General features: G+C 43.9%; 1 protein-coding gene across 1 annotated transcript in view; it reads left to right on the top strand.

Annotated features, from left to right (window-relative positions):
* Dnah9 (dynein axonemal heavy chain 9) overlaps positions 1-15,698 on the top strand; it is a 354,060-nt gene that overhangs the window by 37,449 nt on the left and 300,913 nt on the right. The window contains 6 exon segments of the mRNA XM_052756894.1: positions 922-1,089; positions 3,900-4,016; positions 7,202-7,352; positions 8,737-8,851; positions 12,356-12,424; positions 13,948-14,074. Of these exon segments, the coding sequence (XP_052612854.1) occupies positions 922-1,089; positions 3,900-4,016; positions 7,202-7,352; positions 8,737-8,851; positions 12,356-12,424; positions 13,948-14,074 (747 nt within the window).

Genomic DNA, 15,698 nt, shown 5'->3' on the forward strand with positions numbered 1-15,698 from the left:
TTTGATTTGAAGGTTTTGTGATTTTTAAAACAGGTGCTCACAAGGGATAGATTCAATCTTCCCCATTCAACATGCTCAGAAGGCATTCACATTATTAGATGTGACATGGCTTCCATAGACTTGAGAGGGACTCCTCCCCAAAGCTTTTGAGCTACGTCATCCATCTGCCATTTAATTCTGAGCACAACTGGGATGTGGTGTGTCAATGGTGACAGTAATACACACTTGTCCTAGCATGCACTTCAACTCAAGTTAGTTCCCACCACAGTGTCATGGAGTGTTACCATTACCCTGTGCCAGATAGAGAAACCCAGCAAAGAGATGGTAAGTCACTGAGATGGAAATGTGGTTTGGCATGCTCCAGGACACTTACGTTGTGGGTGGAGGGGAATGATTCTCATTTGGTAGAGGGAGTTGCAAGAAGACCAGTGCCATCCTCTAAATTGGTACTCCAGGCTGTTTGCAGGATTACTGCCTATCAATATCCTCTCAAACATGGGGGCCTCAAATTCACTATTAAACAAGGCTGGCCTTGATCCTCCTGCCTCTGTCCCCTTAATGCTGCGAGTATAGGTATGCATTACCATGCCTGGCTTGACATTTACTTTTTTAAAATACAAATTCAAGCTAAACCCACCAATTATTATCATCTTCTATACTTTGTAATAGGACACAGATGCTGAAGCATACATTTTATGATTTACTTGTTTATTCTGGCTTCTGTGAATCCACTTCATTTGTACTTTTTCTTCAGTTTGTTATGGAGTTTAAGGAATCCAATCTAGTAATAAGGTTAAAAAAACTGACCAGCCCTTGCATTTCCTAAGCAACTACAACCCCTGTCATTTCTGTCTCCTCCATTTGGTAGTGAGGAGGAGGGTGGTGATGGTCCCCTTCACTGTTTGTGAATTGTCCTCATAGGGTCTTCTGAAGACAGCCTTGGATTTCGTCAAGCTGGAAAAGCTTGAGTTCAGTGGCATCAGAGGAAACGCCCTGAGTCAGCAAGTTCAGCAAATGCACGAGGAGTTCGAGGAGATGTACAAGGTCTTCTTGGAGTGCTCCAATGACTGCCTGGACCCCCAGAACAGGGTAGGATTTGGAGTGCCCAAATCACAAGCCTTGGCCCTCCCCCCGCCCCCAGCTGTCCCTAGCTGCAGTGCCTAAGTGTTTATGTGCTTTTTTTTCTCAAGAATCTTCTTTGGCTCCATGGTCCTAGTGGTTTTGTTATTTATTGTTAGGGCCGGGAGAAATTATCCCCATGTCATTAGAAAGATCCTAATTATTCTGTGTGCAGGAGATAAATCAGAAAGAGCCCCTCCTCACCATCGACAGCTCTAGACTAATGCTACCTAAGGTCATCGGCACGGGAAGACAGGAGACGTGGTGATGACTTTACTGTTTCAAAAGTTTAAGCTGAGCAAAATCAGCCAGTTGTAAAAGGACAAATACTTCATGACCTCTCTTAAACCTGGTATCCTAAGATAGCCAAATTGTCGGGTATACAGAGCTGACTAGACTGGACCTTGGCGCTGGGCTGAGAGAGAGAGAAATGGGAGGAGTTGGTCAGTGCTTACAAAGTGTCCTTGATGGGGTGGGGGAGGGGTGAGTGAATTCTAGGGGTATAATGTACAATGTGGCGATGATAGTGATAACAGTGTATTGTGTATTTGAAATCTGCTGAAGAGGTAGTTCTAAGGGCGTGTGCACACGAAAATGGTAGTTATATGAGGTGATGAATTCTCATGGATTTTGAGTAAAAATCTATGCTGAACCTACCAGTCATGATAGGGCCACTCCCTCTATTGCTCTGATCATGTCACAGTGTGTATATGTATCAAAACATTACAGTACACCTTAAACACACCATTTTACCAATTATACTCAATAAAGCTGCAACTAAATTCTAAGCTTCAGTCACAGACTGCCAAGAAAAGGCCAGGCAAATCAGTAGAAGTTTATTAGTGGTTCAGGGTTGGGTAAAGGAAGCTCACTCAAGATAAGCAAGAGCAAGGATACATTTTCAAAAGTTGGGACACAGAGCCTAGGGCTCACCTACAGTCCTTCCAAGCCAAGACCTATGAATCAAAAGCACCAGAGGAGAATAAAGAACTTGCTGCCATGGGGAGAGGCAGGATTACAGGAGAAGAAACCGTAATCCAGAAAGGAAAAGCAGAAATTTGGGCTGGCATCTGTTCTGAGCACGTTCAGCTTTCAGGGATCCTCGTTGGCCAGATACAGGGTGATGGGACTTCATAAAAATTCCATTAGTGGGAAGAAGAAAAAAATATAGATTACAAAAGAGAATGTATACACATATTTAGTATAATTATACATAAGTTACATATATGGTGTGTTTGCAGCTGTTTAATAAAATCTCATATGTCCCATTTATTGTGTACATATTATGTAAGTATAGATTATATATGTCCATATATTATATGCACACATATATATTTTGCCATATACATATGAAAGCATGTCATAATATCATAATGCCAATGTAGTTAGAAAGTAGAAATATACTATGTTTTTCTACTTTTCTTTGTTTTTTTTCTTTTAAAATACAAACATGTAGGGGCTGAAGAGGTGGCTTAGTAGTTAAGAATGCTAGCTGCTCTTGCACAGGACCTTACTTCAGTTCCCAGCACCCACGTTGGGCAACTCACAACCACTTGTAACTTCAGCTCCAATCTGACACCCTCTTTCGGCCTTTGCAAGCAACTGCACTCACATACATACCACACGGACAGACTCATACACATGAATGAAAACAAATAAATCTTTAAAATATGAAATAATAACATCACTATTGTAAAACAATAATAGCAAATAGTAATTGTACAAATTAGAGAGTTGAATCATGAAAGTTTTCTTGAAAATTGCTGTACCCTAAGAAGTAAGACACATTTAGGGTTGCCAAATAAAGGACAACAATTAAGACAGACATGTATTTTTAAAAAATAATTGTTTATCTGCAACTCAGATTGAACTGTGTACCCTGCGTTTCTATTTGCTAAATTAGGAAACTTAAGAGCAATGGCTAATTGCCATCTTAGCCAATTAAGGTGTATTTGGAAGGAATAGTGCGTATTCATTTAATTAGTTTGTTTTCCTTCTAAGGATTAGATTAATTTGGTTGCTCTGAAAAAGAAATGCATTTTGACCTGGGGGAGGAAGACCAAAAAGGGAGTGACCCTGGGGCTGTTGCTGCGAGATAATCTAGAATAGTATGAGCTGGCACTGTGAGCAGAATAGAAGGAGGTTCAGAAAGTGGAAAAAATGGGGACACGGTAAAGAAGCCAAGTGGATGGCAACCTTACATTTCACTCATCTCTACCATTTGGGCCAGAATGCCATGCTACCATGGTGTCATGGTTAGGTTTTGTCAACTTGACACACACCTAGACATTCCCACGAAGAAGAAAACTCAGTTGGAGAACTGCCTTGGCCTCTGGACATGTCTGTGAAGCATTTTTGTCATTGTGGATTAGTATGGGAGGTCTCAGCCCACTGTGGGTGGTACCATCCCCAAGTAAGTAGGTCTTGTCTGGGTAATAAAGCTAATCAAGGCAGAAAACCAAGCCAGCTTTCTTTCCTGGCTTCCACTTCAGTTCTGCCTCCAGGTTTCAGTTTGAAGTTCCTGCTCCGATTTCCTTTAATGATGAACTGTGATGTGGAAGTGTAAGCCAAGTAAACCTTTCCCTCCCAAAGTGTTTTTGGTCAGTGTTTTATCACAGCAACAAAGGAGCAAGCTAGGACATGCGGTGAGGTTTAGAGAATTAAAATAAATCTCTGGTATGACTGAGTTCATCAGAAAGGTTAGCAACCAAGACTGTAGTAAGACTGGGCTGGGCTGCAGACAGCCCTGACTTTTTCCCATCCATGTGATGTCTCCTCAGGAATTTGAAAAGGATGTCAGCAAATTTAACCAGAGAGTGGAAGATCTTGACCGGAGACTGGGGACTATCTTCATTCAAGCTTTTGACGACACACCTGATGTGGAGCATGCCTTTAAGGTTGGTGCAAGTGGAACAGATGTCTCCCCGAGTTCCCCTTAAGTGAGCATCAGAGGACAATAAAGCTACCCTTCTAATTTCTTTCTGCAAATATCCCCCCTGGGGGTGGGCTTATATAATTGGGCATCTCAGGCAGATCACTTATACATTTTTGAGCATGTAAAAATGCTTTGAAAATGACAGTGATCTTTTTAAACACCATGTATCTATCGGTAAGGTCACCATCAGGAGTAAAAAGGTTTAGTGTGATTACTATCCTGAAAGCATGGCTCAGCAATACCAAGGCTACTTAACCATTAGTGTAAGGTTGACTTAGCCTGGAACCAAGCATGTACCAAGAAGTGGTTTATAGGATCCAGGCATCAGTAGCTGTAATAATTCTTGCCCTGGTGCTATTTCTCCCATATCCAATGGTAAAAAAAAAAAAAAAGAGGAGGTTTAGGATGGTGAGGGCATAAATAGCTTCACAGTCAGGATGCTGATGTGAGATGTAGGACTCTGTTGAGTGTGAGAGGTCTCCTATAATCTGTGTAGAGGCCTGGTGCTTCAAGGACTTGAGTCAGGAAAAAGTCACAGGGAGAGGCATTCTTGGTTCAGAAGAGAAAGGAGCTTTCTGTCAATGTTGTTCAAGATGAAATGAATGTTCTTGAGAAGTAGTTAAGTTTCTGGTCATTGAAAATGCCCAAAGACTAAGTGATTGGTCAGACAGTTGTCAAAGACACATGAACCTCAGATGGACAAATCTATGCTATTCTAGAATATTAAATAACCCAAATGTGCCATGCTCTATTTGCTGTTGAATGTGTGTGCGCATGTGTGTGTGTGTGTGACAGAGAGAGAGAGAGAGAGAGAGAGAGAGAGAGAGAGAGAGAGAGAGAGAGAGAGAGACTTATCAAATACCCATTATTTAATAACTCATCTGAGGATAGCTCAGTTACTAAAGTGCTTCTCTTACAAGCACAAGGACCTGAGATCAATGCCTAGAGTTCACATTTTTTTTTTTTAAAAATCAGGCTTATTGTCAAAGTGCTGAAGATCCAGAGACAAGCGACCCCTTGGGGTTTGCTGGCTGGCTGATGTAGCCTGCTTGCTGAGTTCCAAGCCAATGAGAGACCTCGTTTCAAAAAATAATGGTAGATGGCACTTGGGGAATGATACTTGAGTCAGTCTTCTGATCTCTATATCCACTTATATGCACACACACACACACACACACACACACACGAGGTACTGCTTTCCATTCTGTATCTGAGTGATGTTTATGGTGGAAAAAAACATCCCTACAGACAGACTTCATTGGAAAACGTTCAGCATCCTTACTTAGGCTCAGAGTGCACCTGGAGTCATTCAGGAGACACTTCAAGCCATCATCCTGGGATAAAGTATGTCCTAACCCATTGACTCTTCTCTGTGTTTAGTGTGGTGATATTTTATTTGTGCGGAAATGTGATTTTATTTGTATGTTAATAAATAAAGTTTACTTGGAGATCAGAGATCATAGCGAGCCATAAACAGAAGTCAGGCACAAGCCCTTAATCTGATCACATGGCAGGCAGAGTCTCTGTGTGGTCAAGGACACAGCCAAGCATGGTGACACACGCCTTTAATGCCAGTACCAACCACAGAGACCTGGAGGTCTATATAGACAGGCAGTGACAAAGAAGTGATGTGGCTGAGCTTAGAGCCAATGAGAAGGCTGAGCAGCAAGGCAATAAAAGTGCAGGTTAGACAGGAAGAAGCTCTCTCTTGAAAAGCTACGAGGTGGTGGTAAGATAAGGTTAGCCAGTGACTCTTCGCTATTTCTCTGATCTCTTTGGCTGTTATCCCTGTATTTGGCTCTGTGTTTCTTATTTAATAACACTGTTTAGAAATTCGTCTACAGTTTACTTGTTGCCCGTGGCATGGTCTGAAAACTCAAGACTTTCTAGAACCATATATATATATATAATGGAATTATATATATATATATATAATGGAATTATATATATATATATAATGGAATTATATATATATATATAATTCTCATTTTCATTGACTTAAACAAGACATGGCAGCTTTATTTTTCTGCAAAGACTCAGAGAATAAATATTTTAAACTGTAAACATATCTGTCCTTTGTCATATTCTCTCTCTCTTTCTTTCTCTCTCTCTCTCTCTCTCTCTCTCTCTCTCTCTCTCTCTCTCTCTCTGGAACAGATCATTTGAAAGATGTACCATGAAACAAGGTCATGGACCAAATTTGGTTATACATTCACTGGCTATTTTTTCAACCTCTGACCTGAAGTGTAAAGTAGAGATGACAGAGCTTTATAATGCAGCAGTTCTCAACCTGACCCCCTTGACAAACCTCTATCTCCAAAAATATTTACATTCTAATTCATAACAGTAATAAAACTACAGTTATGAAGTAGCAATGAAAATAACTTTATAGTTGGAGATCACCACAACCTAAGGAACTGTATTAAAGGGTTAAGGAGGTTGAGAACCACTGTTATAACGGAATTCAGGTTTAGAAACAGCAGTATGTATCCTAATATGGCTGAGTCCCTATGTAGCTTAGGCTCAGACAGCATCGCATAATAAATTTACAATCCAGGAACAGGGGCATCATTAAACCATGTCCATTTTCTGCTGGTTTAGTAGACACCTAGGGCTGGGGTTAATGTACGGGAAAACACCTCCGCTTGTCCTCATTGTTCCTGTGATTGACAGGGCAGCCAAATCCCAAAACTCCCTTCTTCTATCTTTTTCTGTCACCACCTCCCTCCCTCCTATCTTCTATGTGTAGTTCAGTTTACTTGCTGCTGTCTTTCATTCTCCTTTTATTTCAACCCTTGGAAAACTTGGTAGATTCCCAGCAGGACAAAGGACAAACTACATGCGGTGGAACAGATGAGTAATCCCAGCACTGGGGATGCTGAGAAGGGAAGGCCAAGCCTGTGCCACACAGTGAAAACTTCACTCATAAAACCAATAATCCCACCCTTCCCCCAAATAACTAAGAAGCCAAGAAGGGAAAGGGGGAAAGTTCCAGTTATCTACGTGCTGCGGGCACTGCTAGAGTTCTACCGTAACATATGTGATTCCTCCTGTACTGAGTCATAAGAAGGGAGGAAAGAAAAGAACAGGAAACAGAAGTTTTGCAGCCCTGGGAAGGTTAAGTGCCTGTCCTTATCCTCTCCACAGCTGTTAGACATCGCAGGAACCCTCCTTGAAAGACCCCTGGTAGCACGGGATATGTCACACAAATACCTGGCCCTCATCCGAATGTTCAGCAGAGACCTGGATGCTGTGAGGCTCATCTACAGTCATCACATCCAGGAGGAGGCAGAGCATGGTAGGGTGGTTGCCAGGGGACTGTGAGGGATGTGTTCTGTTACTGGGATGGGCAGAAAGCACTTATGTTCTTTTAGTTAACTTATGGATCCATGGGCGTCCTCTGAGAGCACCAAACATAGTCCTTTTTGCTGGGAATTCCAGATCATCCTTGGGTGATTGTAGAGTTCACTGAACTGTACATTTCTCAATGTGGGAGGCTGAGATTGCCAGTGTGACCTAGACCAATGAAACCCTGACCACCACTGATCAGCTGTGGCCTTGGCATAATGAGTGAGTGGATGGATCCCTGTTGCCACACTGGTTAACCATTATCACATTTCACATGCCTGAATAGAAGTGTCCTGGACCTTGCACTGCCGTAACCACTGAGCTTCTGGAGGGAGGGACTAGCAGGAGCCAGATGAGGGGCAGTTACTTTGCAGGTGTGTGGCAAGGGGCAGTCATTTTGCAGGCATGTGACTCCACACCATCTCCTCCCACCATCGGACCTGTGGGCCACAGTCCTTCTTTAATGGCCATTCTTTGCATCTTGGGTGGAATGTGGCTCACACGCTGTGAGGAACCACCTTTCAGTGTTAATTATTTTGCCTCTCACCCAGACCCCACATACATGCCTTATATATAGCAAGGACTCAAGGAACATGTGTGAAACGGAAATAAACTCATGCTTCAAACTTGTAAGATAGAGTATGCAGCTAATAAAACCTGGAGATGTCACACCTCTTCAATGGAGCTCATGGGGAGGTAAAGGGACTGTCCCCTTGCAGCTCCTATCAAGAGTTAGAAATGACAGCAGACAGTGGGCAGTCTTAATTTTCCAGGGAAGCTGAATGTAGAGTGGTTTTACCTTTAGGGGAAATCTCACCTTTGCTAAATTGTGGTAGCTGAAAGAAATAAATTGAATATATGGGCTAAGATAATAATACATAGACTGTTGCCATATTTCATAATCCACGTGGCTTATCCATTCACAATCTGACTGAATTCTCACAGAATCCTTTGACTGTCGTTAAGCAAGAGAGAGATGCCACCCCCATTTTACAAGTGAGAAAACTGAGTCCCAGAGAGATGAAAATGTCTGTTTAGGACAGTTATCTTAACCTCGGTGTTGAAGTAAAACTTTCTTGAGATGTCCTGAAAAATAATTATGACCAGCTGCCAGACCAGTTCATTCAGGATGATTAGGCTGGGCTCATGTTCTCTGAGCTGTTGTGTTCTCCCAAGGGTCTCTTCAGCAGGGTATTTGATTCAGTGTGGGCCCAGGGTGAAACTTCAGTCTGAAAATAGATGCAGCAGTGTGGGGGTAACTAGAGAAGGCTCTCCTGGGGTGGAGGGAGCTGGGGACTGTACCCTCTCTTCAGTATAATTGTTCATGTCTCCAGGATTCTCTCCTGTGCACAAGAACATGCCCACCATGGCCGGGGGTATCCGCTGGGCGCAGGAGCTGAGGCAACGCATCAAGGCTCCCTTCAGCAACTTCACACACATCACACATCCGTGAGTCTCTGATTCTTGAGAGGCACCTGACTGAGTCTCGCTCGCCCCACCCCCTAACAAACAACCATCTGCCCTTCATTCCACGTTCAGCCCAGGACTAGGTCCTGTCTCTCAAACAGTGATGATTTTAGTACATGTGGGCTGAGATGTGGGTCCTTCGGGTTTAACTGAAACTCAGCCCGCCATAGGCTGCCTCCTGCCCCACCAGCCATTTCTGGAGGAAAGCCAACCAGGGTCTTCACACTCTGAGAAAGCCCTCAACATTACTTCCTTGGAAAAGAGCTCTCTCTGTGCCACTGGGCAGCTGGGAAATGACAGGTGCTTCCCAAATGTGATGTGAAGATTGGGTTAGAGATGCAGCTTGCTGGCCTCACCTGTTGAGTGTGGTGATACTTTGTGTGTGCTCTAACAAATAAAAGCTTGCCTGAAGATCTGAGGGCAAAGCCAGCCACTAGTTAGCCATAGAGGCCAGGCAGTGGTGACACACACCTTTAATCCCAGCACTTGGGATCTCATGCCTTTTCTCCCAGTACTTGGAAGTTACACATGCCTTTAATCCCAACACTAAGAAGGTTGAGACAGGAAGTGATATGGCTGGGCAGAGAGAGGAATATAAGGCAGGAGGAGAAAGGAGTTCAGTTTCTTTCTGAGGAGTTGGTGAGGTGAGAGGTGGCTGTGGCTTGTGCCTTTGTCTCTCAGATCTTTCAGCATTTACTCCACTATCTGGCTCTGGGTTTTTAAGAACAATTAGGATTAATTGGTAACTAAGACCAATGCTACAGTCAAGTCTGAATCTGAGTTGGGGTCCTGTTTCTTTGGCAACCTCCCTTGATGACTAATGGTAGCCAGCTTAGGGAAGCATGAGCCTGCTTCACGGCTAGGTCTAGAAGCTGAGTTACTAAGAGGGCTCTCGGCTGCTAGTGATGAGTGAGAGGAGACATTGTGTTCAGGAGGCCTCCTGTCCAGGGACAGCCAGTCTTCCTCTGATCCTTCTTTGTAGAGGACTTGATTTTGTTCAAAGCACTTGGCATCACTAAGTGCAACAAAGGCAAAGGATTTGGAAGCTGGCCATTGGCGTGAGTCACGGATGTCCACAGAGACCCTGGGCTCAGGTAGCAAGATTAAATGTCTTTCAAGATGTGAGACAGAAGCACGGCATCTGTAGAGATCAGTCACTACCCCACTCCAGGTTCACCAGCCAGACAAGCAGCCCTGACATGAGCAATCTCCCCTTGGAGAGAAACGGATATCTGCTCTGCTCTGAGTGAGCTTTTAACACTGCAGATGGAGAAATCAGGCAAAAAGAAGGGAGATGGCTCCCCTCCGGTCCTAGAGACAACCAAGAAATAATTGAGAGGCATCTGGGTCTCCAGCTTCCAGCCCACAGTTCCTTCCAATGGTCTCCAGCCGTCCCCCCAGAAGTGGGGCTGAGCCCTCCAGGTCCCTCAGACATGCCCCTTAAAGCAAAATGAAGAAGACAAGCAGGAAGGAGTCAAGGCTACTTGCTGCCCTAGGAACTGCATAGCTGCCATAGGTCTGGCTCCCAGGAAGCACACTCTGAGACATGTGTGCAGAGAGTACAGAGGATGCCCTCATGAACAGCAGCTAAAGGGCAGAGCATTCCGGGCCTGGGTGGCTGGTGGTGGGGATGAGCTGCTGGTTGGCTGTATCAGAGGCTTCAGTGGATCCTGCAAGGAACATAGCTCCTAAGAGGTACCCAGGCTCGGTAGTCCTCCACTCAGCTTGTTCTTAGCTCTGGGCTTCCACCACAAATCACAAGACTATGTGCTAGGTGGCTCTCAGGCCAGGGAATCCAATGCCTCTTCTGGCTCCATGGACACCAGTGCACGGGCACATATGCATGCAGAACACTCATATAAATAAAATAAATAATGAGAGAGAGAGAGAGAGAGAGAGAGAGAGAGAGAGAGAGAGAGAGAGAGAGAGAGAGAGAGAGAGAAGAATGTTGTAGGCTTCTACCACAAAGTGAAGTGGAAACATCATTGCATTGCTTTTGGTGACCTCCCACAAACCCACCGGGCAACATGGCCTGACACATGCCCTGTGAAGTAAACTATATACACCTCGGCCTTAGTCTCTCCAGATCCGAATCTGAGATGAGGGCATTGTGAGGCCTGTAGAAACCCTGCAGTGGGTGAGGGAATTAGGGAATTCGAGGGGCAAGCCACCTGCCTAGTCTGGAACACTCTTTGATACAGCTGCTCATTCAGCACAAAAGGGGACAAAGCAATCCGGTGCTTTCTCTGCAGGGGTGAGGGGTTTGTGGAAGGCTCTAGGGATCATGTAAAGAGCCCTGTGCTGGCATAAGAAGAAAGTAGATGTTAAAGATTTAGCAATAAGCTGCCTCGTTTTGCTAGCAGGAGGACAAACAAAAACAGACTCCATACAATTGGTGTGAAGGTGCTTGAGAACTAAAGATCCCTCACCCACTTCCCCTGGAGCTGGACACTTGTTGACTGTTACAGCCAGTGTCAAAAGCAGAGGGGAATGTTGTGGGTAGCAGTATTGCAGGGCAGAGCTTCCTTCACTCTCCTGCCATCCTCAGCATCCTGGCAAAAGCCTCTGCATGCATATGTGAGAATACAGTGTTTATGAGGCGTTTCTGTGTGCAGGTGCGTGCGTGCGTGTGTGTGTGTGTGTGTGTGTGTGTGTGTGTGTGTGTGTTTGTGTGCGTGTGTGTGTGTGTGTATGTATGTGTGTTGCATTGCGTGTGTATATATACTTTAGGAGGTTAGAGGTGGCTAGGGACTCATTTAAACATGTCAAACAGTAGCAGTGTTTCTGATCAAGTGTCCTAGATGGATTTCAGAAACTCCTCTATTGGTACTTGTCTAGGGAAAGGGAGTCACTGTGTTCCTGTCCCTGTATCTGTCTCCCTCTGTCTCCCTCTGCATGTCTATTGTCTTTTATCTATTACCTGTATAGAATGCACGCGTATATATACATGTAATGTTATTAATGTTATATGGGTATTTTTTTCTTTATACACAGAAAACAATACCACCTAGAATGTTTTACTCCCTCAGCTTTCTTTTTATTCATATTCTGTGAAACCTCCATTACCTGGTGTGTATACGGACCAGCTTAGCCAGGAGAGCAGTTGGTGGAGCCCACAGGCAATAGAGAGTACACTGTCCCTGTCATCTGGGGAACTGCCTGGAACTTCAGGAAGTGCAGATGCCCCCTAGTGGCCTATGGAGGATGTTCAGGGAAGAGAATGCAATCTCTTTCAAGGCCCTTTGAAAACCAGTCCAGGAAACTGCCCCAAATCTTATTTGGTTGGTTTCTGTTGTCATTTCACTTCTTGAGATACAAAGGATCCCTGTCTGTAGCCCAAGCTGGGCTAGGACGCATGATCCTCCTGTCTCAGTCTCCCAGTTATTGATACCTTCTCTGTAGACTGTAGTTTATTCATTGATCGTAATGTGGGCTTTTTCTAATTATGTATCTTTTGTTTTTCTCCCCCTTTTTTATGAACTGTAGGTGCTTGCAATCGGTTGAAGGAAAGCAAATGATACAAAAATACGAAGATTTGCTCTCACTGTTAGAAAAGTAAGCCACTCCGGCGATTGCGTCATCCCACAGATTGCCCCGCCCTCACACCCCGAGCCTTTTGCTGTTCATAGGGCATGTTCCATTATCAGCTCTGAAATTATTGCGTGGTTTATGTTATAGCCGAGCTATTTGTGAGTACAGCATTCCAGGGCTTTGAAAACAAGTCTGGGGGCGGGGGGCGCAGGGGAGATGTGGCTCTACTCTGGACACAAATATGTTCCCAGTGTCACTTTCCTGGGTCTGTGAACCTTGTGGAGAGGCGTGGGAGGGCACACATGCTGCTCTGAGAGGCCTGGAATGGCAGTCACTGCTCTGTGAACAGAAAGCAATAGTTTATACTGCAAGGAGTGAAAGTAAATCTGGAAATACGTCCTCAATCCTTTTAGGGAGAAAGCGTAAGATTGCACACGGGCCTAATTGTTCCTACTCTAAAGCCCAGTGGATCTTTTAGAAGTTCAGGGTCTACAAGCACCTCCTCCAGCACGGTCCTGCCTTCTGCCTCTGCCATTGTTCTTTCTCCTGATTCTGGAGAGTAGGGCATAGGCACAAAAGCTCAGGTTCTGATACTGCGTGCCGTTGGGTTCGACAAATGAACTGGTGGCACCCCCATCTGCCAGGAGCCCACACATCTACCCTTTTACTCTGTACGTATCTTAAGTGTGTCTTCTCTTCCTTGTCTCCACCACTGAACCCTTCTCAAAAGACTAGATCCACTCCAGCCTGTGCTGCTGCGGTGCCTTCCTGACAGCCCTCCCTGCCTCCATATTTGTGTCTCTTGGTGGTCAAATCCAATAATGTCACTATATCCCCAACAACTAAAAACCTCTCAGAGGTTCCCATTGTCCCCCAAGCCTTCCTTCCAGCTGAACCCTCCATGCTTTGTTCCCAGTTCAGTCAGGTTTTCTCACCTCCACACCTCACCACTGCTTTTTGATGGGAATCATCACTCTGCCTCTGCTCAGCCATGAGATTGAGTAGAGAATTGCTCCATCCCATCATCTCTCCCATGAGGCTTCCATATCCTCCTCCAGCTCCTCACCTCTACCATCAGATGCCTGACACCCACTATAACTCTCTAAGATTGATTTTGCTGCACTGTGTTATGGCAATCTTCCTGTGGTCCCCACCATTAGTTCTATTTATCTTGAGTTATTAATTCATTGATTTATTCTCCAAGCTCAGCACATGGCATGTGTCAGGTCAATGTGTGATGGCTGAATAATGAATTCCATGCGCTCCTTGAAGGTTAGTGGGAGAGCCGTTGTTACCAATATCTTTTCTCTATGTCTCTGGAGCTAGTCATGACTTTCCATCTCACTCCCAAAGATCATATGGAATTTTCCTATTCTCCTCTGATTGCAGTGGTACCTTCAGTCAGACAGTGGGCGCCTGAAGGTGTTGGCTCAGCCTGGCTGGATCAGACACTGGTTGCTTCTCCAGTGTGTATTACGGAAGAGGGCCAGGATCTGGGGGTTTGCAGGGTGTTTATGAGGTGGCTGTTGTGTCTCTGATTGTTGCAGGTATGAGAGAAGACTTTATGAGGACTGGTGTCAGACGGTATCTGAGAAGTCACAGTACAATCTCTCCCTACCACTTCTGCATCGTGACCCCAACACAAAACAACTCTCTGTCAACTTTAGCCCACAGGTCAGCTGGGTGACAGGAACTTCCACTGGGGTTCAAGAAGCACTCACTTAACTGCTGATTTCAAGGGTCAAGAGACTTCTTAAAAGAATTTCAAAAACTACTTAAAAGAACTCATGCCTTGCACTTTCTTGTGTATATGTGGTATGAATCCTCAGTTGTAGTTATTTTCCTAAGTTATCCATGTTCATGATCTTTCTCTATGGTTGACCAATGTATTTGATTTTGCACAACAGGGAATCAGATGTGAGTTGCATAATGACAGAGATACTTCCTCAGAAATACATTGCTAAATGTGTTTTGCCATTGTGAAAGCATCATAAAGTGTGTGTATAAAAGTGAAGAAAGCTATGATGTTACTAGACAATGTGAACTTACGGGGCTGTGGTTGTATATGCTGTCTGTCAATGACCAAGTCATCGTTATGTGCTCTTGAGTGCATTGTGAAGTATCTTTGCTCATAAAGGTAGTATCAAACCTTTATGACCTACCTCAGACACTTACTTCTTGTGCAGGGTCTGAAGTACATGTAGGAGTTGTCACTAAGACTGTGATATGGCTTTGTTCTGTCTTCAAGTAGCCCACAATCTAGCAGAGAATCAGAGTCTCAATATGTAAAATCTGTCTTATTAGACAGCATATGAAAAATCCCAAAGGAAGGTCCTGCGGGGAAAGACCTGATCAAAGGTTCTCAACTAAGGGTAATTTCATCCCCTTGACAACATTATATTTTATAAAACTTGGAGGGGCAATGAGTGACAACTAATGGGTCCATGTTGGAGATGTCACTCATGGTACCTAAAGCACATTCATGTTTTGAGGCTTAGTGAAGATTATCATCTTGTCCTCCAGAAAGACAGAACTTGGTCCTTCTGTCAACAAGACACATTCTGTTTCTTAATGTAATTTCCAGACTATTGATACAAAAGCAGCTCCCCATCAATGTGCATATATTTGATTACTGGTAAAGGTAGTCATCTATCTAGCATGTTCTCATTGTGACTTTGTATTTCTTGTGACTGGCTTGTTCTTTTGTTTGTATACATCTATGAACCATTCTTTAGTAGAAGTATTCTCCTTTCTTGGTAATTTGTTAGGGTATTTGGGGATAATGAGAAATGAAGAAAGTTGAGGGTGGTGGTACCTGTAATCCTAGCACTCAGGAGGTAGAAGAAAGGTAGTTTAAAGCTATCTTCAGCTACGTAGAGGGTTGGCAGTCAGCCTAGACTCCATAAGACTATCTACCTATCTTTATCTATCTGTCTGTTTATCTGTCTATCTATCTATCTATCTATCTATCTATCTATCTATCTATCTAATCTTGAGATATTGCTCTAGTTTGACATTTTATTACCTGTCTGATATTTTATACATATAGTTTTATGTCTTACGTTGTGGTTTTGTTTAGAATAGTCTTCTCTACCTCATATATTTGCTTTTGATTTTTACATTGAAGATTTTAATATTCATCTTGATCAGTCTTCAAAGTAAATAGGAAACAGAGTTCATTTTCCCAATGAATAGCTAGTGTTTGCCCTGCTTTCAATAGGGCTGGCTGGTGCTCTCAGTACGGCTGGCTGGTACTCTCAGTACGGCTGGCTGGTGTTCTCAGTAGGACTGGCTGGTA

This window comes from Peromyscus californicus, unplaced genomic scaffold (genome assembly GCF_007827085.1).
Source record: "Peromyscus californicus insignis strain IS unplaced genomic scaffold, ASM782708v3 Scaffold_3__1_contigs__length_106647218, whole genome shotgun sequence".
NCBI classification, from domain to species: Eukaryota; Metazoa; Chordata; class Mammalia; order Rodentia; family Cricetidae; genus Peromyscus; species Peromyscus californicus.